The sequence below is a fragment of the Bison bison genome, unplaced genomic scaffold (assembly GCF_000754665.1).
Source record: "Bison bison bison isolate TAMUID 2011002044 unplaced genomic scaffold, Bison_UMD1.0 scf7180017864141, whole genome shotgun sequence".
NCBI lineage: Eukaryota > Metazoa > Chordata > Mammalia > Artiodactyla > Bovidae > Bison > Bison bison.
In genome coordinates this window covers 6100527-6123655 of record NW_011494713.1, presented here as the reverse complement: position 1 = coordinate 6123655, position 23129 = coordinate 6100527, and the positions used below count along the sequence as shown (strand labels likewise).

Genomic DNA, 23129 nt, shown 5'->3' with positions numbered 1-23129 from the left:
TATTGTAAAAAACACTATTTTATATATTCTCGATACTGAATAATTTTGTCTTGAAGGACTTGGGGATGTATGCTTTTAATTGGTAAACTATTTTCAGGGCCTTGTACTTACTTGAATCACAAATGTAACTTTTACTCTAAATAGTCCCTGGTGGCTCATATGGTAGAGAATTTGCCTGCAGTGCAGAAGACCCAGATTCCACCCCTGTGTTGGAAAGATAGCCTGGAAAAAGGAATGGATACCCATTCCAATATTCTTGTCTGGAGAACTCCATGAACTAGGAAAAACTGAGCCTGGTGGGCTATACAGTCCATGGGGTGGCAAAGAATTAGACATGAAGGAGCGACTAACCCTTAGGCTATTTTAACTGACTTTTTGTGTGTGTAAAAGTTAAATATTAAGCATTATGCATATATAGACATATGACTAAGCATGTGCTTAGTCACTTAGTTGTGTCCGACTCTGTGACCCCATGGACTGTAGCCCACCAGGCTGCTCTGTCCTTGGGGATTCTCCAGGCAAGAATACTGGAGTGGATTGCTATGCCCTCCTCCAGGGGATGGACACACACACACACAGACACACACGGTTTTCCCCACCCCCTCTAGCGCACGCACACACACACACAGAGTTCCCCCGCCCCCTCTAGCTATAATAATTTTTGAAGGATAAGGACCTGGCTGTGACCTGATTTTAATATTAAGTGATATTTAATGAGTGGCATTAACATAGATTTTTTTTATTTCTGTGCTGTTTTTATATGTACAGATGTTTTTATTCACCTGGTAGTAGAAAGTTTGTGTTTTGTTGAGTCGGATCAGGGATTTTATTCTTGGGATCCTTTTGGGTGAGATATGAAATCACATGTTTAAGTATACTTAAAATGTGTTTCTTCTGTCGAGGTTAATCTCTCATTTTTTAAGACTTTCTTTATTTTTTCCCAGATAAAACAATAAAGTTATGGAAAATCAGTGAAAGGGACAAAAGACCGGAAGGGTATAACTTGAAAGAGGAAGATGGAAGGTATAGAGATCCTACTACAGTCACTACACTACGTGTAAGTACATGTTAAAAAAAATCTGATTCCAATGAATAGTCTTCTGTACTGTTATTATGTAGTCTAGATCCTCAACAGAACATGAATAGGAATAATTACACTCTGCCCCTTCCCAAGATTGTGTGACCAGACACAACATTAAAGACTCAAATTTTAAACAGACCCCGACCTACAGATGAGTCTCACCGTGGCCAGGGCCGAACCAGGACTCAACACAAGACTGTGTTTTGATTTGTTTTGTTTTTCACTATGCCACCATGCTCTCTTTTGTTCTTATGGTTTGGTTGTCAGCTATTAGAAGGTTAAGTTTCAAGATTAACTTTCTTTGGAGATCAAAAAAATAAAAATGGACTAAATCTTCTAGTTGCAATGAAAAATACCAAGAATTTGATGCTTTGGGCTGATTTCCTTTTTAGCCACTTTAAATCATAAACATTTATTAGCTTTGCAAGTCTTTCAAGCAAAAGATTGAAACTAGGAAAAACTATAAATTCTGATAGTATTGCTCTCAGTTCAGTTCAGTCGCTCAGTCGTGTCCGACTCTTCGCTACCCCATGAATCACAGCACGCCAGGCCTCCCTATCCATCACCAACTCCCGGAGTTCACCCAAACTCATGTCCATCAAGTCAGCGATGCCATCCAGCCATCTCATCCTCTGTCGTCCCCTTCTCCTCCTGCCCCCAATCCCTCCCAGCATCAGAGTCTTTTCCAATGAGTCAGCTCTTCGCATGAGGTGGCCAAAGTATTGGAGTTTCAGCCTCAGCATCAGTCCCTCCAATGAACACCCAGGACTGATCTCCTTCAGGATGGACTGGTTGGATCTCCGTCCAGTCCAAGGGACTCTCAAGAGTCTTCTCCAACACCACAGTTCAAAAGCATCAATTCTTCGGCGCTCAGCTCTCCTCACAGTCCAACTCTCACATCTATACATGACCACTGGAAAAACCATTGCCCTGACTAGACGGACCTTTATTGGCAAAGTAATATCTCTGCTTTTGAATATGCTATCTAGGTTGGTCATAACTTTTCCTTCCAAAGAGTAAGCATCTTTTAATTTCATGGCTGCAATCACCATCTGCAGTGATTTTGGAGCCCCCCAAAATAAAGTCTGACACTTTCCACTGTTTCCCCGTCTATATCCCATGAAGTGATGGGACCGGATGCCATGATCTTAGTTTTCGGAATGTTGAGCTTTAAGCCAACTTTTTCACTCTCCACTTTTCACTTTCATCAAGAGGCTTTTTAGTTCCTCTTCACTTTCTGCCATAAGGGTGGTGTCATCTGCATATCTGAGGTTATTGAGATTTCTCCTGGCAATCTTGATTCCAGCTTGTGCTTCCTCCACCCCAGCGTAGGAAGGCAAATTTGTTTTTCATTTTTCTTCCCCTGTCAGCACTTTAAGCAACCAATATCAGTTACTTTATAAAACTAAATCTGTGTAGTATTATGCTGTTTAATATTACCTCAGAAACTGGAGTAATGAAGTCTTCTGAACCTTCAGTTCTCTTGTAGAAAGTGAATATTTTGTAATCACTTCTTTTTCATGTCTTATTGACAGGTGCCAGTCTTTCGGCCCATGGATCTAATGGTTGAGGCCAGTCCACGAAGAATATTTGCCAATGCTCATACATATCACATCAACTCAATTTCTATTAATAGTGATTATGAAACATATTTATCTGCAGATGATTTGCGGATTAATCTTTGGCATCTGGAAATAACAGACAGGAGTTTTAGTATCCATTTGGTTTCCTTTTTCGGTGTTGGGTAAAGAAGGCATGTTATCCTCATACTGGATTTATTTTCATTCTCTCCTTGGGGTGTTTTGATTCTTACATAATAGCTTATTATTTTATAGCACTTTTTTGTGTTATTAAACACTGGGTGAAATTATTTGATAAAAGGCTTATAATGTATCAATTTAAAAACTGGATTCTTGGAATTTTAACGAATTTTTCTCTCTGTACCTATGAAAATAGAAAAACTTTTAATAGCTGTTTCTTGTAACAGAAACAAATATGTGGAGTATTATCTTTAAAATATTTTTAATTATAAAAGTATTCTCATTAAGGTTGGAAAAAGATCCGTGGCATGATGCATGATGGTCTAAATACTTCTCATTGTTTATGTTATCCTCCTAAAAATTTTCTGTGATTATGAGATATACACACACACATATATAGAAATGTATATACATGTTTGTTTTTAAGTACTTAAGTTGTTGATAAATGTTAATTATCACACTACTATTAATGTATATCTTTCCAAATAGATATCATTTGAAAAATTAACACTGTACTATAATTCATACTCTACCAGTGCAAGCATACCTCGGAGATACTACAGATGCAGTTGCAGACCACAAGAATAAAGTGAATACTGCCCTAAAATTAAGTCACACAAATTATTTGGTTTCCCAGTACTTATAAATGTTAGCGCTACATTGTAGTCTATTAAAGTATGTAGTTGCATTATGTCTTTTAAAAAAAAAACAATATGTATACCTTAGTTTAAAAATATTGCTGAAAAATGCTGATCATCACCTGCACCTTCAGCAAGCGGTAATCTTTATGCTGCTGGAGGGTCTTGCCTCGTTGAAGGTTGCTGACTGATCAGTGGTGATTGTTGAAGGTTAGGGTAGCTGTAGCAGTTTCTTTGAAATAAGACAGCAGTGATGTTTGCCACATCAATTTTGACTCTTCCCGTCATGAATTATTTCTTTGTAGTCTGCAGTGCTGTTTGACAGCATTTCACGCAAGTGGAACTTCTTTCAAAACTGGAGTCAGCCCTCTCAAACCCTGCCACTGCTTTATCAGCTAAGTTTTTGTAATGTTCTCAGCCCTTGGTTGTCCTTTCAGCAGTTGACTAAATTCACCACCTTGTGTGTGTAGTTCATGGCACCCCCACACGATTACAGGATCAAAGATAGCTGAGCTGATCACAGATCGCCGAAACAAATGTAATAATAATGTAAAGGTTTGAGCTGATGATGTTGGGAAAATGGTGTTTGATAGGCTAGCTTGATGCACAGTTGCTGCAAAACATCAATTTATAAAAAATGCGGTAAATCATAGGTGAAGTGCAGTGAACTGATAGGTGAAACACGGTAAAGCAAAGCAAAGAAACAAGGTCTGCCTGTAATGCTTAAAAAATGCCTGCTTTCCTATACCTTTCGTCGTCTAGTTAGTGAAAGGGTCTCTAGTTGTTTTCATTTGCGTCTTTCATCCTTAGTAGACTTCAGCATGTTTTCATATTTTTTCAACCATTTCTTTTTGTTCTTTTCCAAAATTTTCATTGGATTTGCATATATTCTTTTTGGAGGGTTTTTTTTTTTTTAAGTACCTTTTTAATATCAGGTAAATCAGCTCCATTGTTTGTGTGCAGCTTCCCCATTGTGCTGCCTTCCAGATTTTTCCTTTTGTTTTGTTTGGAAATATGGTAAGTTCTTGATATTTAGGATGATGGCCTAGCAATCTTTTCTTTATGTCTTCTGGGATTTATATCATACTCAGAAAAAAAAAAAAACCCTCTACATTCTAAAATAGAATTAATATGTGTGCTTAAGTCTGAATGAGCTGTAGATTTGAGAAATATAAAATTATACTTGACCTTTCTTTTAAGTGGAAATTCCTTAATAAAATGCTCTCCAGATATTGTGGATATCAAGCCTGCCAATATGGAAGAGCTGACAGAGGTGATTACAGCTGCAGAATTCCATCCCAACAGCTGTAACACATTTGTATACAGTAGCAGTAAAGGAACCATTCGGTTATGTGACATGAGGGCATCCGCCCTCTGTGATAGGCATTCTAAACGTAAGTTTATTTTCAAATGATAACATTTTCTGTTTGTCTTCAGACGTTGTAACTACATGTACATAGGTTTTCTTGGTGACTCAGACAGTAAAGAATCCACCTGCAGGAGATCTGGGATCAGTCACTGGGTTGGGGAGATCTCCTGGAGCAGGGCATAGCAACCTACTCCAGTATTCTTGCCTGGAGAATCCCATGGACAGAGGAGCCTGGCTGCCTACAGTCCATGAGGTTGCACAGTCAGACAGGACTGAGCGACTAAGCACAGCACATGGGTCTTAAACCTCCTGTACCTTTTGGTAAGCTGCCTGACTCAACCTGAGACTTTACAGGTTCTCCTACTGGAAAAACATAGAAGACTATCTCTGGGGCACATCTGTTGAGTCTCAGTAGATGTACTTTTAATAGAATGCTATTCTTTGGGAACTTGGGTTTGGGTTCTCCAGTCCTGTCTGCAAGTAGAACATTTCCTTTCTTGCCTGCCTCCCTCTTTTTTCTCCCCACTCCCTTCCTTCCTGTTTTGGGCTTCCTAGGAAGATTTTTTCCTGAGAAGAGGTTTCTTTGGCTCGTTTAAGTTTGAAGAGTACAAGGGTAAGAAATTCAGGGGTTGCATTATTCTTACCTCCATGTTGAATTTTTAAAAAACTTACAAAGACTGTTACATACTTCTTATCAATCTAATTTTACCTGACCACTGAAAACCGTGGGTATGCATGGGAGTGGCGAAGGTGGTCTGTGTCTTGTGGTGACGGTATAGGCAAAGTCAGTGAGGTATATGTAGGACCACAGAGCTGACACATGTCAGATGTGGCAGACAAGTCTGGTTCTGGTGAATTAGCCACGTGACTCTGGAAAGTGCTGTGCTACATAATGTACTTTGCTTCTTCAGCTTCTGTATTCTCATTCTCCTAAGAAACTCTCTCAGGGAGGTTACAATCTTACAGATGTTCTTTGAGATGTTTTCCAGTTCTTTATTAGCCTGTCATTTTTAGCTCACTGCTAGGAAGTTTGTGAATAATGTTTTGTGTAAATGCTTTGTCCAAGCCAGAGTAATTACAGATGGTCCCAACCTTTTTTGCTTGTTTTCAGTGTTTGAAGAACCTGAAGATCCCAGTAACAGGTCTTTTTTTTCTGAAATCATCTCTTCAATTTCTGATGTAAAATTCAGCCATAGTGGTCGATATATGATGACTAGAGACTATTTGTCAGTCAAAATTTGGGACTTAAATATGGAAAACAGGCCTGTGGAAACATACCAGGTATTTGGAATTCTTTCAATGAGTATATAGCCTGTATGTGTTAACCCTAGTACAAAGTGTATGTTCACCATTGGGCTTTTTCCTTCAGAGATCCATGAATACACTGCTTTTCCTTATGTTAAATTTATATCTACTTTTATAGATTGTGTTTTCTATTTAGTTTTACAATTAAAATGTAAAGCTACCAATTTGTTTCAGTGATAACTTTTTTTTCCTACTGTTATCTACATTTGAAGTGAGGATGGACTTTAGGTCTCTACCGAGGTCTGGGGAGAAGACGGGGGAGAATAGCCAGGCCTTCACTAGAGGCATCCCAGATGGAGTGTGGACAGTGCTAGTTGAATTAGAGGTTAACCCTGGCGTGTTGCCCAGTCAGGTGAACTGGCTGGTAACTGTTGTCTTAAGCTGAAGGAGAGGGGCATATGAGTACCCAGCAGACAGCTTTGGGGGCTGCCTGTCTGTCATAGAATGTCAATTCTGGATTCTCCCTGTCAGCCAAGCTGCTCCCGTGGGTCCCTTTCTTCTGGAGAAGAGAATGAAGATGTGCACAGCTGGGACAGGGTGCAGTTTTTCTACCTGTGCTGGCCTGGCTTAGTGATTGGAGTAGACTCACATCATACTCAGTGTAGCAGGTGCAGATTCAACTCCCACTGAGTTTGTATAAGCATCTAGCTGACCTGTTATGTGATTGAAGGGTAATATTAACATTACTATTTGCCTCACATACTCATGGTGGGTCCTAACCCACAAGTGTTGTAAATCCTCTGTGTTAACAGATTTTCACTTAAAATGTCACACACAGTGGTCTGAATCATTCCATTAAAGATAAAACAGACACTTAAAATGAGTTAGGTTGTTTCATAGAGAATTCTAAGCATTGAGAAAGTACTTGTTCTTTTCTATCATTACTTCATTTTAAGGTTCTCATTTAAATGAAAAAGAACAGTGAGATGGAGACTCTTTTTTTTCCCTTATGATCACAACATAGTAATATTAATATAGAAATGTATCATTTCTAAGAATACTTTAAAAATTTATTTTCTAGTTGATCCCTTTGTGGAAAACTAATGAATATAGAATTGTACTTAAAAAAACAACTATTTTCATTAGCTTTGGGTACTATATAAGAAATGGGCTTCCCAGGTGGCTCAGTGTAAAAGAATCCACCTGCCAATATAGAATCCACAGGAAATGCAGGTTCAGTCCTTAGATTGGGAAGATCCCTGGAGGAGGAAATGGCAGCCCACTCCAGTATTCTTACCTGGAGAATTCCATAGACAGAGGAGCCTGGTGGGCCAGTCATGGGGTCACAGAAAGTTGGACATGATTGAGTGACCGAGTACATATTGTGTGTAAGCAATAACAAGTGTGTCAGATATTTCCATGATGCATACATGAAGTAACCATATAATTTATCACTGGATCAGGGCAGGGTCATGCAGTGCATAACATATGCATTTAATGGTACTGTAGGCTTCAGTTAGTTATGCCCCAAAAACGGTAGTTAAAAAGGAAGTAAAGCCACAGTATTATATGTTTTTTAATCAACAATTAATAGAAAATCAAGTGTTGGAAAATTCAAATATTGCTATATATTCTTTACTCAGTGTCTTATCTGTGCCATTTTAAGATGTTTTCTGGCCTCCTATTTTAGTCAAACTTAGAAAGAGTAAATGTGCCATCCCCAAGAGGGTATATCTCTCAGTTGTATGAATGAAAAATGTGTATTTGTGGAACGGGGAGCTCGGTACCTTTACTATTTCTCAGAGAATTGAGTTTTTGTTTTGTTCTGAGAATTGAGTTTTAATGAGATTAAAGTATGTATATGATCTAAGAATTCCATGGACAGAGGACCCTGGTGGGTACAATCCATAGGGTCGTAAAGGAGTTGGACCCGACTGAGTGAGTTTCACTCAATCCATGTGTCTATATATTCCTTCTTAAAAAGATACAGACTTGTTGAATCATTTTCCAGTTTCAAGAGCAGTAGATCATGTGATATAAGCTAAGTACCCATGTGTTTGTGTGTGTGTATAATATTTTTTTCTCCCCTGCCCCGCCCCAGGTGCATGAATACCTCAGAAGTAAACTTTGTTCACTGTATGAAAATGACTGCATATTTGACAAATTTGAATGTTGTTGGAATGGATCTGACAGGTAAATTGATTTTAATTTGAACTGAACATCTTATTCAAATGTGAATTGTTAGAGGAAAGAAATTTACTATTTCACTCCTAGTATGATTGCCACATTTGCTAATGGCCAATGTGTTTTTCAACTGAGATAAATTACATTTCCCAACTTTATTTTCCCCAGGGTTTCCTTGAAATCTTACAGCAATATTGGCAGATAAAAATTAAACATTGTGTTTCATTAAGTAAATGTGAAAATACACTAGAAACTTATAATGTTATTATATAAATGTTAATTTATCCCTTTAATGAACCATATCAATCACTTTTTTTACATACCAGTAGTTTAAATGGTGAAATTTCAGTGTGTTTGTTACTTTGCTGTTAAATTGGTTTTAGAAATATTTAGGTGATAGATACTTCATTTGGAGTTTTACACACCAGTTTTTCTGGATACTACATCAATACCTCATAGAAGAGAAGAAGTAATTACTATGTATTATTTTAACCATATTACCATGAGTGATTAGGCTTGTTATAATCCACAGCTTTGCCATAGTACAGTTTCTTTTTACTGTGCCATCAAAATGTGCATCATTATTTCAAAGGATAAGTCTTAATCTTTTCAGTTTGGTTGTCAGTATTTATTCAGTTCAGTCAGTCAGTCATGTCCAACTCTTTGTGACCCCGTGGACTGCAGCATGCCAGGCTTCCCTGTCCACCACTAACTCCTGGAGCTTACTCAAACTCATGTCCATTGAGTTGGTAATGCCATCCAACCATCTCATCCTGTGTCATCCCCTTCTCCTCCTGCCTTCAGTCTTTCCCAGCATCAGGGTCTTTTCCAATGAGTCTGTTCTTTGCATCAGGTGGCCACAGTATTGGAGCTTCAGCTTCAGCATCAGTCCTTCCAATGAATATTCAGGACTGATTTCCTTTAGGATTGACTGGTTTGATCTCCCTGCAGTTCAAGGGACTCTCAAGAGTCTTCTCCAATACCACAGTTCAGAAGCATCAGTTCTTCGGCACTCAGCTTTCCAACTCTCAACATCCATACATGACTGACTACTGGAAAAACAATCACATTTGACTAAACGGACCTTAGCTGGCAAAGTAATGTCTCTGCTTTTTAATATGCTGCCTAGGTTGGTCATAGCTTTTCTTCCAAGGAACAAGCCTCTTTTAATTTCATGGCTGCAGTCACCATCTGCAGTGATTTTTGAGCCGCAAAAAATAAAGTCTGTCCCTGTTTCCATTGTTCACCCATCTATTTGTCATGAAGTGATGGACCAGATGCCATGATGTTAGTTTTCTGAATGTTGAGTTTTAAGCCAACTTTTTCACTCTCCTTTTTCACGTTCATCAGGAGGCTCTTTTAATTCTTTGCTTTTTGCCATAGGGTGGTGTCATCTGCATATCTGAGGTTACTGATAGTTTTCCCGGCAGTCTTGATTCCACCTCGTGTTTGATCTAGCCCGGCATTTCGCATGGTGTACTCTGCATATAAGTTAAATAAGCAGGGTAACAGTATACAGCCTTGATGTACTCCTTTCCCGATTTGGAACCAGTCTGTTGTTCCATGTATTTATTTACCATTCATTATGTTCCAGGAGAACAGACAATAGTAAAAGAAAACATAATTCTGGAATTACTAAACCTACCTTCAAGATATTCATTAGAGTACTTTATTCAACAATAGTTTTATCACTGAAGCCTGATAAGTGATTCAGGTTTCCTGGTGCTATTGAAGATAACAGAACTTGAATCATTTATCTGTTGTCTGATTTTTTTAAATTATTTTTATCTGGTTATAATATGAGGCCACGTAGTAGGCTGGCCACAGTAAAGCTGAAGGAGTAAGCAGGCTTCGCCTTTGACCACCACTGCCCTGCCTGAGGCATCAGGGGAACAGAAAAGGGAAGGCGCTGCTGGAGTAGGATGCAGCGCGCAGCTACACCAGCTCATTCTCCTTGTGTTTGAACAGCATCTTACACTATAGAAAAACTGTTTGTTTCCCTTAACATAAAAATTTTTTTTGGAAAGATGCTCTCCTATATAATGACTGTGTGGGCATCTAAGGCAGAAAAATTCACATGGATGCAGTACTGCTGTCTAATCCACAGATCCCTGTATATATCACAAGTTCCCTCAATCGTGTTCTTTGTCCCATCTCATTGTCTCCTTTAATCTGGAACAGTTCTTCATTCTTCCCTTGTCTTTCATGATCTCAGCTTGTTTTAAAACCACAGGCCATTCATTGTATAGAATTTTCCTTCATTTGAGTGTTGTCTAATACTCCCTCATGATTAGATTCAGGTTATACTTGGCAAGAATACCATAGAAATGCTGGCTAGCAACACCTTTTAAATAGCTATAGACTAGGTGTCAGAATCCATTAAAATCCATTAAAACCTCACAAATGCAGGTAACATGGGAATGCCAGTCTAAACTACAGAAATTATAAAAATATCTGTCAAAAATATTTGTTTACAATATATTGTTTAGGTTAAGTGAGTTTTTTATTAATAAAAATCATATATGCTACTTGTTTTATATTCTTTGATGCAGATTTCTTTAAAGCATTCATAAGAAGCTGTTTTCTGAACCTGACGTGTCCTGGGAACATCAGTAGCTTATAATGTAAATCAGAGAATAAAGCTTTGTTTTCTTAGAAGTATATACCATACTTTTATGTTTTGTTGTTGGTTGGCTGGTCTGGAGGACTGCATAGACTGGGGTTGTAAATGTTTTCAATTTAGACCATTCACTACTACTTACAAGCCTTACTTGAGGATGCTTTCAACTTTGGTGACAGTTTGGGCAGTCATGAAAGGAGTCATGAATAGACATCAAAGTACTAATACCGTATTCCTAGTTTATTCCAGTGATCGGTCTCTGGGTTGGTGCCAGCAGCCCTCTCCCTAAACCCAGATCTGCTTGCAGTAGCTCCTGCTTTGGAGCAGTAGGCTGAATTTCACCAGCGAAATGTTCATCGAAAACTCATTTTCATTATTTGACTGGATGCTCTGTCTCCTTTTCCAGTGTTGTCATGACTGGATCTTACAATAATTTCTTCAGAATGTTTGACCGGAACACAAAGCGAGACATAACCCTGGAAGCATCACGAGAAAACAATAAACCTCGCACGGTTCTGAAGCCACGCAAAGTGTGTGCAAGTGGCAAGCGAAAGAAAGATGAAATCAGTGTCGACAGCCTAGACTTCAACAAGAAAATACTTCACACAGCCTGGCACCCCAAGGAAAATATCATTGCTGTAGCTACTACAAACAATCTGTATATATTTCAAGACAAAGTGAATTAGGGTTGGCCTTCCTAGCAGAAGAACCCACTTCCTGCTTAGTTGAGATAGTTGAATCTAGCATTCGTACTTAAAAAAGAGAGAGGTCCATTGTGGCGCCCCTTTTCCAGTGTTTGACAATGTGCCATTCGACAACACATTTTCCATAGCTACATGGAGAAAGCTCTGTGGATCCCTCCCTGTGGTGTTCTCCATGTCTGCTAGCCATTTAGGTAAGGGTAGGGCACTTTTAATTTAAATGACTTCTTGCACCATCTTGCCTAATGGACTAGATTGGACTGTGTCAACATTGATTTACTCCACTTTTTATGCCTTCCATTGTGATGACGTCAAACACAGTGAAAGCCTTCAGTCATGCTTATGGGATTTAATTGTGTATCCTCATTACTGTATCATTTGTGGGGTACACCCCTCCTCCCCTTTTTTAAATTAAATACAGCTCATTCTTACTGTGGCTTGTAGCATTCCTCCTCTCTGGCTCCTGGACTCTTCCCCTCCATCTCTTCCCCTTGCCCCTCCACCCAGTCTTGGTGGTGGTATAAAAAGGAAAGAACGAAAGCACACGAGTCAGTTTGGGGTCAGTGGTAAAGGGGGTACATGTTGCGAACAAATGTTTTAATAACAGTTGGCTGTAATCACTCCTTGCCGTGTCTGGCACTGAAAATAAGGAAAAAAAATACTACTACTGAATAAAAGTGACAAAGAATGGAGAATCTGGTTTCCTTTTTCTTTTTAATCTACCTCTTTAAGCCAATATTTTGTGTCATACCTTTGGGTGCAGTCAAGTGAAATGAGGTTCCACTGTTTAATTGGTATTTTTGTTAATTATTTTTAAAAAGTGTTCTTTACATGGAGAAGGAGAGGTATTGGTTCTGTATGAACATATTTTGACTATATATTGGTATTCCTAAAGATATCACGATCTATATACATGCTACTAGAGATTTTTTTTAATTGTAGTTATAAGGGTACTGGATACATTGTGTCTACACTTAATTCATTATCTGTTAATGAAAACTGTTGTAAATGGGAACCACATTTGTAGAACTTCATTTTTAAAGACTTTTTACAGTGCTTAATTTCATTTTTGCATTACTGAATACTAAGTCAAAGACAAACTTTTTAAACAAGTTAAAACTTTTTTGGTTATTCAGTCATACCATAACAAAACTATCCTCAAGTGATTTACATAGACAAAATTGACACTGCACTAATATTGGGGGGGGGGGGCGCGTATTTTACTGCTGTCAAATCTGAATGAAATGTACTTTGCCATAGATGTTTTTCTTCTATTTTTGGTTTTCCAAAGCAATTAATATTAAAGACAAACTTTAAAGGTACAGTGTTCCAAAAGTGCTTAATGGACTCCAACAGCTGCCTCAAGTAAAAATTTAGTAATGTATATGATTACATTTTCCCTAAATGGTGATACCTTGTCCAAAGATGAAGAGCACCCCTATTTTAACAGGTAGAAGGAACCTTGTGTCAATCTTGCAGAAGCTTTAATGGAGAAAAAGATGGACTTTATTTTTAAAAGATAAATGAGTAGGCATTCATATTAACAGAATGGTAGTGTGTTTTGGTTGAGCAGTAGTACCGCTTTGAATTTTAGAGGACCCAAGTGCTTATCTGTCCACTACCTTGTCGTTCTGTTCTCATCAATGAAAAATGATTCAACAACTCCACCGTAACCCCTCCACAGGTATACAAGTACTGTGTCTTGTAAGTTACATTTTTAGCACACAGGAGAAATTATATGTAATAAAATTACTGTTATCTTTTGGACTTAACAAATCGGAATTTGTATTTAAACACTGATTATATGTCTGATAATTCTTAAAATAATGGCACTTTTCCTAATTTACTTGGGGATCTTGGGTACATTTGTACTTTGTGTTATTCTTCATGCTTGACTTGGAAGTGGGCTATTCCCTGGCTACAAGCAGACACTGATGACTCTGATCAGGCAGTTTTCCAGATCTTTCCCTAAAGAGAGATTGTTTCCCTAAAGTTTGGGTGTAGGTGTTGAGATAAACATCGTCAGGCAGCTCTCGGAAATTCTTCTTTGATTTAGCAGTAGTTACGATGATTCTCCTCCATGACACTAAGGGTTAGTTTTATATATTTACAAAAAACATTGCTTAAAAATTAAAATGCCTCTATAAAATGAATGCTATTATAAATATTCTTAAGAATCAATTTTTAATTTCTTTGATGTAGCAAACTATAAGCCCAGCCACTCATGGTCATGGTTAATCCTTTTATTAATAAAAGTTAAACTTGGTCTTGTCAAGTTGCTTAATATTCTCCCATTCTCTTGACACCTATAAACATACATATTCTGTCCCTCTCGCTCAACCTTTTTGAAAAATAATAGTAGGAGAACTTTCATTCTTTTAATCTCGATCTTTAGTGGCTGGGCAATAGTTATTATCTAAATCTCTGTATCTATATAAACATGTTCATGTAACTGTTGGATGTTAAGCTTTCTTCTGTGAAGCCCTTAGACTTTTGGAATAGAAAAGTGCATTCACACTTTTTCCTTTCAGATTAAGTGAGGATTTTTAAAAAACCTTAAATGTGAGAATTATTCTGGTCATAGACATTCCTAAAGAAAACAATAAAATTGAGGTTCTTACCTTTTTTAACAATATTTATACAAGTAATGTGTTTATTCTTGGAAAATTATTTGTGAAAACGAAACAGTTAACTGATAAAAGTATTTTTAGTGAAATTTAGGCCATTACCTTGCTGGGGGACACTAAATGGAGATAGTAGTGTGTACTTATAGAAGAACAAAACCAAGCTCCAACCTTCAGAATAGAAAGGTAGTGCTAGGCAATCAAGAATGAAGCCCATTTACTATAGTATATAAGAGCACTACTATTTTAGGTACTTACACGTTCAGATGGTTTATAATTAAAGCTGTTTGTGAGAGCAAAAGAGACACCACGGTTTAAAAAGGTTTTTTACCAAAAAAAAAAATTCTTTACACACCCCCTCCTCTCCAAAAAGCCTTGGAAACTGATTCTGCTTCAGCTTACAACTATGCATATAAGGTCAAGACATCTTTAGTATTAATCAGAAGTTCAGAGAAATCTTGGGATTCTCAAATGTTGTAAGTGTAGTAATAAATTGAGTTTTGTCTGCTTGACAGATTATTGCATAATGGTTTTAAACTATGTGACCTACTACGTAAGAATTGCACGCCTAAAGTTAATAATACATATGAAAAGGCCACCTTAGCACGCTACCTGTAAAAAGGAAGACACTACAAAATTTAGTTTTCTCCAAAAGAAGGAATTCAGCAAACAAAAATATGTGAATAGCAGCCAGTTATTTGAGGACTTTCCCACTAGGGGGCACTAGGTGAGTCTTGACCAACATTTAGGAGGTGTTTTTGAGAATGCATAAATGAGATACCAAAAGAGCTTCATTATTAAGAACCAAACTGGGAACCAAACAAAGGGGAAGTTAAAAGTGTATTTATGCCCAAACAAAACCACTATTTAACACAACCCTAGAGTGAGTGACTGAGGGGCGACCCAGATGTCAACTGCTATCTGTCCATGGTGCCTTACTGCAGAAGTAGCAAAAATGACACTGAAAATTATGAGCTGCCTTTTCTTTTAGTCAGAGATTACTCAGCCTGCCCCCTTCTTGCAAAATCAGATCCTTATGTACCATAAAGAAGACCAGGAGTTTCATGTTGCTCTTAACTCTGGAATGTCTAAATTCCTTTAAAAAAAAATTTAACTTTTTTCTTCTGAATACATGTTCTTCAGAAAGAATAAAAAATACCCAGAAGTAACCATGCAGAGAAAATTCCCATTCATATTTTTATGTACTTTTGTTGGCTCTCTTCTGGGCATACTTGAAGCCAGATTTCCCCTTCGAATAGCCTCAATTTGTGGCTGATACATTACTTATTTACTAGTCCTGTCATCAAGAGAGGTTTTTATTTTCATTTTTGCAAGTGGAAGTATTGGAATAGTGAACATACACACCAGCCTTGGTGTGTAAGATTTTTAGGATACATTCCTAGAAATTACTGTATTAAAGTTTGGTACATATTGTCAAATTTCCATTCCAAAAATGGAAGTTCTGTCACAAATATACCCCTAACTAAGGATAAAAATCTCATGTTTTATCTTTGTCAATCAGAAAAAGTAAAAATGATAAGCCAAATTGTGTTTACATATTTTTAGTCAGATATTATTTCCTATAATCTGGCTACAAGACTATCACCCATGTGCTTTATAAATATTCCTCAGAATGAGGCTTGCTTTCTTTTTCTTTTCACAGAGCTTTTTGAAGAGCAGAAGTTCTTAATTTTCACAAAAGTTCACTTTTTCAACTATTTCTTTAATGGGTTATGCTTTCGGTATCATATCTAAGAAATCTGCCTAACAAGGTGACAAAGTTTTTTAAATAGTTTAGAAACTTAATAGTTTTCAGTTTTTACATTTAGTGATGTGAATGTGATCCATTTGAGTTGGTTTTTATGTGTTACATATAAAAATCATATGTACCATACATAGATTAAGGTTCGTTTTTCTTTGCACCTTTGTTGAAAATCAGTTGACACACCATTAGTCTATTTCTGAACTATTCTGTTAAGTTTATGTCTGAACTTTCACTCATACTACATTGCATGATCACGGTAGCTTTGCATAAATGCTATGTTCTTTTTGAGAACTTTTGCTAATTTTAGATCCTTTGCCTTGCCATATACAATTTAGAATCAGCCTGTTGACAAGAACAAAACCACTTGCTTGGATTTTGCTAATGATTTGCATTGAATCCGTAGACCACTTCAGGAAGAGAGGACATCTTAATATGTGCCCTCCAGTCCATGAGTGCAGCAGCATATTGCTCCATTCATAGAGGTCTTTGATTTCTTTTATTAGTGTTTTTAGATTTTAGCATAAAGATCTCGCAAATACGTTATCAGTACTTTCTGGTTTTCTCTGTGTGTGCTTTTATAAATGGTACTTTAAAAAAATTTTCAATTTCCAAAATGTTCATTGCTAATATCTAGAAATACGATTGATTTTTGTATATTGACCTTGTATCCTGACACTTTGCCAGATTACTTATGTAGATTTCTTTAAAGTTTTCTACATAGCCATGTCTGCAGATTATTATTATTTATAATAAATGTTTTATTTTTCCCAGTCTTTTCAGTTTTCCTTTCCAATGCCTTTTATTTCTTGTCTTGCTGCACTGGTTAGACCTTCCAGTATGATGGTGAAAAGAGTAGTGATGCTAGACACAACCTGCTTCATCACCGATACAGGGGAACAAGCATGCAGTCTTTTAGCATTAAGTTTAGTAGTTGTAGGTTTTTGTAGATAGTCTTCACCAGGCTGAGGAAATTCCCCTTTACTCCTAGTTTTCTGAGCGTTCTTAATCATGAATGGATGTTGGGTTTTGCCAGATGTTTTTTCTGTATCTATTAAAAATGATCATGTAGTTTTTCTTCATGATGTTGACATAGTGAATTACATTGGCTTTTAACTGTGGAACCAGCCTTGCATTCCCAGAGCATTGCTGGATTCTTTTGCTAGTATTTTGTTGAGTATTTTTGCAAGGTTCATGAGGGATATTAACATATAGTTTGTTTATCTTTCAATGTCATTGTCTGGTCTGTGTAGTATTGACCTCATAAAATGAGTTTCTCTTCTTACTTATGTTATCAAAGACTGTAGGCAGAATTCATATAATTTCTTCCTTCAGTGTTGGATAGAATTCACAAGTGATGCCCTTTGGGTCTCTTTAGAACGTTAACTGAGTTTAATTTTTTTTGAAGACATAAAGTTATACAAATTATCTATTACTTAAATGAGTTTTGGCTGTTTTCCCTTCAAGGAAATTGTCCATTTTACAAACTGTCAGGTTTAAGACCACAGTTAATAACACTCATTTTTTAATCTGCTCAAAATACTATAAACTGGGATTTAATTTCTTATTTTATAGTCAAACCAAAGAGTTATTCATTTGTAGTTAGGTCTTCCCCAGCTTAAAATGAGAAAAAGTTATTTTATGTTCATATTTATATTTGATGCTTTTATTTCTTAATACATTTTAATTTCTATTACTGGTGTTCTTGTTCTAATTCTGAACTCCATTAAAGGTTATGAGAGAAAAATTACTACAGGTGAAGTGTTCACTTCAAAATACCAAATAATGTCCCTCATTAGCATTAATTAATCTTGACCTATACATCAAAGAATTACTTTATTGTTTAAAGGGACCTCAAACTTCATTAAACCAAACTCCTCATTTTAAAGATGACACAATATAAAATTGTTGTGTTGAGGGTCATGTTAATTGTGAGTCACTACAAAGAAAACTGCAGTATCTGTCCCTTTCAAGAATTGAAATGTATTATTGTTTTATTATCCTCCGAATCTCTCAGCAGAGTCGGCAGAATGAACCATCACAATTTGAAGTTTTCCAAGTGACATTTTGCTTCCTCACAGGATCTTTGAAAATGTTAATGTATTAGCCCCAATCCAGATCAAACTCTTGCTGCCCAGTTTACTTAGTACTGCCTGAAAGGATCCACTGATCAGGCCAGGTAGCTGTTGCCTTCAGTAGGAAAGAACAAGGTGATTAGGATGTGGTGAAATGCCACACCAGGAATGCTGCCAGTCTAAGAAAATACTATAAAGTTCTTTCCTCCTCTGAGCCTTTTCACTGTCTCAGCTGGCAGCTGAGTGCTGATGGGCCTTGCAGAGAAGCTGATCTGGTCACTGGATGAGAAGGCCTCTCAGAGCTCATGCTTTGATTCTACCATGTTTGCTTCCTTTCCTGCCTTCTGAAACCACTGAGTTCACACCTCTTCTGCTTTAGGGCCAAGACAAGGCAAAATTATTTGTAATTGGGTACAATATGCAATCAACACTCAATATAATTTATAATGGGCTTCCTGGGTGGCTCACTGGTAAAGAATCCACCTGCCAATTGATACAGGAGACGCAGGAGATGTGGGTTGGAGCCTGGATCAGAAAGATCCCTGGGAGGAGGAAATGGCACCCCACTCCAGTATTCTTATTTGGAAAACCCATGGACAGAGGAGCCTGGTGGGAATACAGTCCATGGGGGTCACAAAGAGTTGGACACGTCTGAGCAACTGAGCACACACACACACAATAATGGTTTGCAGAGTACATCATGGTTATGTCTTACAAACATCTCATTTGATGCCTACTACATCCCCGAGATGGTGAAAGAGGATTACTTTTCCTAGCTGACCCTCGATCAGGCTCAGAGAGGATGTGACTTGCCCAGCATCTCATCACTGGAAAGCCTGGACTCAATCAGTTTTTCTTACTCTGGGTCCCATGTTTTTTGCTCTATCTTACACACGATGCCTCTCTGATATTAAAGACATATGTATTTTTACTTAATTTCCATTTCATAATGGTAATGATGATGATAATTGCACTTTACTAAGGATTTTACACAAATTAACTTATTTTCTCAAAGTAACTTGCCCAGAGCCACATGACTCGTAAATACTACCCAACTGGGTCATCTCCAGACCCCACAGTCTTAACCACTTCTTTAATAGACTGCCAGGAAAGGAAGATAAAAATCAAGTCTATCCACAGTTCTTCCTCTCAGATACATTTCTTTTGGTTTCATATAGATACAAAAGCTGGAGGGCTATTCATACTGTTCTGTAAACTGTTTTCACATGATGGCCCACATTTTCCCATCACTGATAAACATTTTCATTCTTCATGACTACATGACAAGGAAGTAAGTACCACTGTTATTGACTTTCTGTTGGCCACATCTAGATTTTTTATCTATGTTTTTTTTGTGGCCAGTAATACTGCAGTGATTATCCATGGACAGACCTCTTTGATTATTTTGTTAGGCCAATTTCCCAAAAGTGAAAGTTCTAGACCAATAGACTACATTTAAAATCTGGATGCAGTCTGCACCAGAATGGTTGTAGACAAAGATTTGTTACATAATGAGACAAGTTAAGGTCCTAATTTAGCTATCAGTGTTATAGGTACCAAAGCAATTTCCAAAAATTGTGGACCAAAATGTCCATTTCCTGACTGATTTGTATCACTTGGTCCTTATTTTTTCAAAGGCAATAACAATGCAGTGTTCTCAAACTTGACAAAACTTCAGAGATCAAGGGAAAACATTTTCTGCATGATACAATTATGGCTCTTCTCTTGAAAGCAAAGTAAAACTATAATTTGAGAGAAATCACTCCCTGGATTAACATACCAGCATTTAGGCAGCATTTTTTTTTTTTTAGTGTCTGAAAGGAAACATTCTTTCCTACCAATGAAATGGTAAATAATTACACTTAACATACTGAACTTTGCATAAGCCCATAATTGATAAGTAGGAACTCTGTGATCTATAGTAAAAAAGTTCCAAAGGAAGGGTGCCTGGCAGTGCAGCTGGTTAGGATAACGCAGACTGTATCCAGGTGGGATCTCTAAATGTGGGTAAAGAGGAATCTGGCTCAACTGGAACCATTTTTCTAGACAGTGCCTTGGAGGCTAAGAAGCAAGACGATAATCAGAATACGCTGGCAGCTTCATTCACATGTGTGTGGAAATGAAACGGGAGCATGGTAGTGGTGAGTCTGTACTTGGCAGTCAAATGGTTCCAGGTCCAAGTACCAGCTGTATCGCCATCATGTGTATGGTACTTAGCAAGTGTCATGGTTTTCTTATTTATAAAATAGTAACAATACCTAACTCCTAAGATGGTTGGGAGAATTAAATAGGAAATTAGCTCAATGAGATAGTCATAAAGCCTGGCTCAGATTAAGTGCACAATAGGTTTAGCTGCAGAGCTTCCCAGGTGGCACAGTGGTAAAGAATCTGCCTGCCAGTGCAGGGTACATGGATTTGATCCCTGGTCCGGGAAGATCCCACTTCCCGAATAGCAAGTAAGCCCTTGTGCTACAACTATTGAGCCTGTGCTCTAGGCCCGTGCTCCGCAACAAGAGAAGCTACCACTTCTCTTGCGGTATGGGAAGCCCGCATACCACTAGAGAATACCCCGCTGGCCACAACTAGAGAAAAGTCCCTGCAGCAACAAAGACCCAGCACAGCTAAAAATAAATATTTTTTTTTAAGTTAAAAAAAATGGGTAGAAGTACATCAAAATGTTGCTACTACTACTACTAAGTCGCTTCAGTCGTGTCTGACTCTGTGCGACCCCATGGACTGCAGCCAACCAGGCTTCTCCATCCATGGGATTCTCCAGGCAAGAACACTGGAGTGGGTTGCCATTTCCTTCTCCAATGCATGAAAGTGGAAAGTGAAAGTGAAGTCGCTCAGTGGTGTCTGACTCTTAGCGACCCCATGGATTGCAGCCTACCAGGCTCCTCCATCCATAGGATTTTCTGGGCAACAGTACTGGAGTAGGATGCCATTGCCTTCTCAAAATGTTGCAACTAAACACAAACTTCAACAACAATAATAAAACCCAGAATCATGATATCAGACAAGGTTGGACTGAGGACAAAACTATGACCAATTCATAATGATAAAGACACAGTTATGAACTGTGCATTATGAACTATGCATTAAATAGTGAAGCCTCAATTACAACAAAAGAGAAGAAACAGAAACATATCAGGAGTGAAATACTAACTGACCTCTTGAAATACACAGAGGGAAAAAATACAAAAAACTTTAATTATTAAGGTAGTTCCAATAGATATGTCAAATGTGCTGTCTTCAACACAGGAATCATACCTTCTTTTCAAATATTCATGGAACATTCCCCAAATTAACCATAAATTAGGCGCCAGAGAAAACCTAAGAGAAATCGCCAAACTAGTAGTACAAAAACATACTCTGAACAGAGAAAAATTCTTAAACACCCAAATAAATAATGAATGGAATAAGTATCAAATGTAAGAAGTTAGGAAAAATCAGACATAACTAATGAGCATAGCGTTTCTTTTGGAGGTGACATAAATTGAGAATTAGATTGTGGAGACGGCTGCACAACTCTGTAAATAAAACACTGAACTGTGAACTTTAAATGGGTTAATTGTAGAGTATGTGAGTTATATCTCAAGTAAGCTGATAAAGGGCTTTCCAGGTGGCTGAGTGGTAAAGAATCCACCTGCAATGCAGGAGATCAGGGTTCAATCCCTGTGTTAGGAAGATCCCCTGGAGAAGGAAATGGCAAGCCACTCCAGTACCCTTGCCGGGAAAATCGCATGCACAGAGGAGCCTGGTAGGTTACAGTCCATGGGGTCGCAAAGAGTTGGACACAACTGAGCGACTCCACTCACTCACTCAAAATGTGATAATGGTGTACTCTCAAATCAGTGTAGAAAGGATGGTTTAATAAATACTGTTGGATCAACTGCGAAGAACTGAAGTTAAGCAATTTACAACATACAAAAATAAGTTTCAGATGGACTAAGGTATAAGTATAAAAATCCAACCTATTAGAAAAAAATTCTAGGGAATAGATTAAAAATCATGGTGTGAGGGTATTCCCAAGTCATAAAAATAACATATCCGATTGCCTGAAAATTTTAACGTCAGCATAGTGAAATACTGGACTTCCCTGGTGGCTCAGTTGGTAAAGAATGTCTGCAAAGGAGAAGACCCGGGTTGGATCCCTGGGTCAGGAAGATCTCCTGGAGGAGAGCATGTCAACCCACTCCAGTATTCTCGCCTGGAGAATCCCATGGACAGAGGAGCCTTGTTGGCTACAGTCCAAAGCCAATAGAGTCGCAAAGAGTCGAACACAACTGAGCGACTAACACTAGAGAGAACACACTATAGTGAAACAAGGTTAACAAAACAAATGACAGACCGAGAGAAATAGATGCCACACATAAATGAGACCAAGGAAACGACAAAGACACGGAGATAGGACGTAGGTGGAGGGTTAAGGAACATGGTTTAAGGTTAACCCACCTATAGGAAACAACGTTTCACATGTCCTGTTCCAGAATGGGCCAAGTGATGCGATTTATGTGATTATATTCTTCTCTGTTTTCCTGAAATTTTCCATTTTTAAAATAATGATTGCGTGTTGTTTGTAATTATGTGTTTTTTTTTTAAATTGTTTAACAACTAAAAAATCTGGCCTGCCTTATATTGTTCCTTGTTTGGCGTGTCAGTGTTCCACCAGCTTGATTTTAGATTTATGACGGGGAGGCACCTCCCTTGTGTCACCACGATACCTATATAGGTAAATATCTAAAGAGTCCTTACGGAAATTAAAAAAGAAATGCTCACGGGTAGGATAAAACAATGATCCCGCAGGTGTGGGAGACCTGCGTGTCAGCACCTGAGGCCCTTGCACTTCCTCATTACACGTCTCCTCATCCTCTATTCCAGTTACAGCCGCATACCTTACTCCATCCTGCCAGTCAATGACACGCAGGAATTCATTCCTGGCGCGCGCGTCAGCGCGACTCCCGCGTCTCCACGTACCTTGCTCGCCTGGGCACGCCCCCGCCCCGCCCCGTCGCTTGTTGTGTTGTCCTCACGTGGTCGGGGCGGGTCCTGACGTCAGCGTGGGGGAGG

General features: G+C 38.1%; 1 protein-coding gene across 2 annotated transcripts in view; it reads left to right on the top strand.

The window, feature by feature from the left end:
- Positions 1–12293, top strand: part of PPP2R2A (protein phosphatase 2, regulatory subunit B, alpha) — an 80447-nt gene extending 68154 nt beyond the window's left edge. For both annotated transcript variants that reach the window (XM_010840161.1, XM_010840163.1), the window contains 6 exons: positions 945–1057; positions 2617–2794; positions 4709–4873; positions 5960–6129; positions 8195–8286; positions 11304–12293. In XM_010840161.1, the coding sequence (XP_010838463.1) occupies positions 945–1057; positions 2617–2794; positions 4709–4873; positions 5960–6129; positions 8195–8286; positions 11304–11583 (998 nt within the window). In that variant the 3' untranslated portion in view covers positions 11584–12293. The remainder of the gene's footprint in view (positions 1–944; positions 1058–2616; positions 2795–4708; positions 4874–5959; positions 6130–8194; positions 8287–11303) is intronic.
- The last annotated feature ends 10836 nt before the right edge of the window (positions 12294–23129 follow it).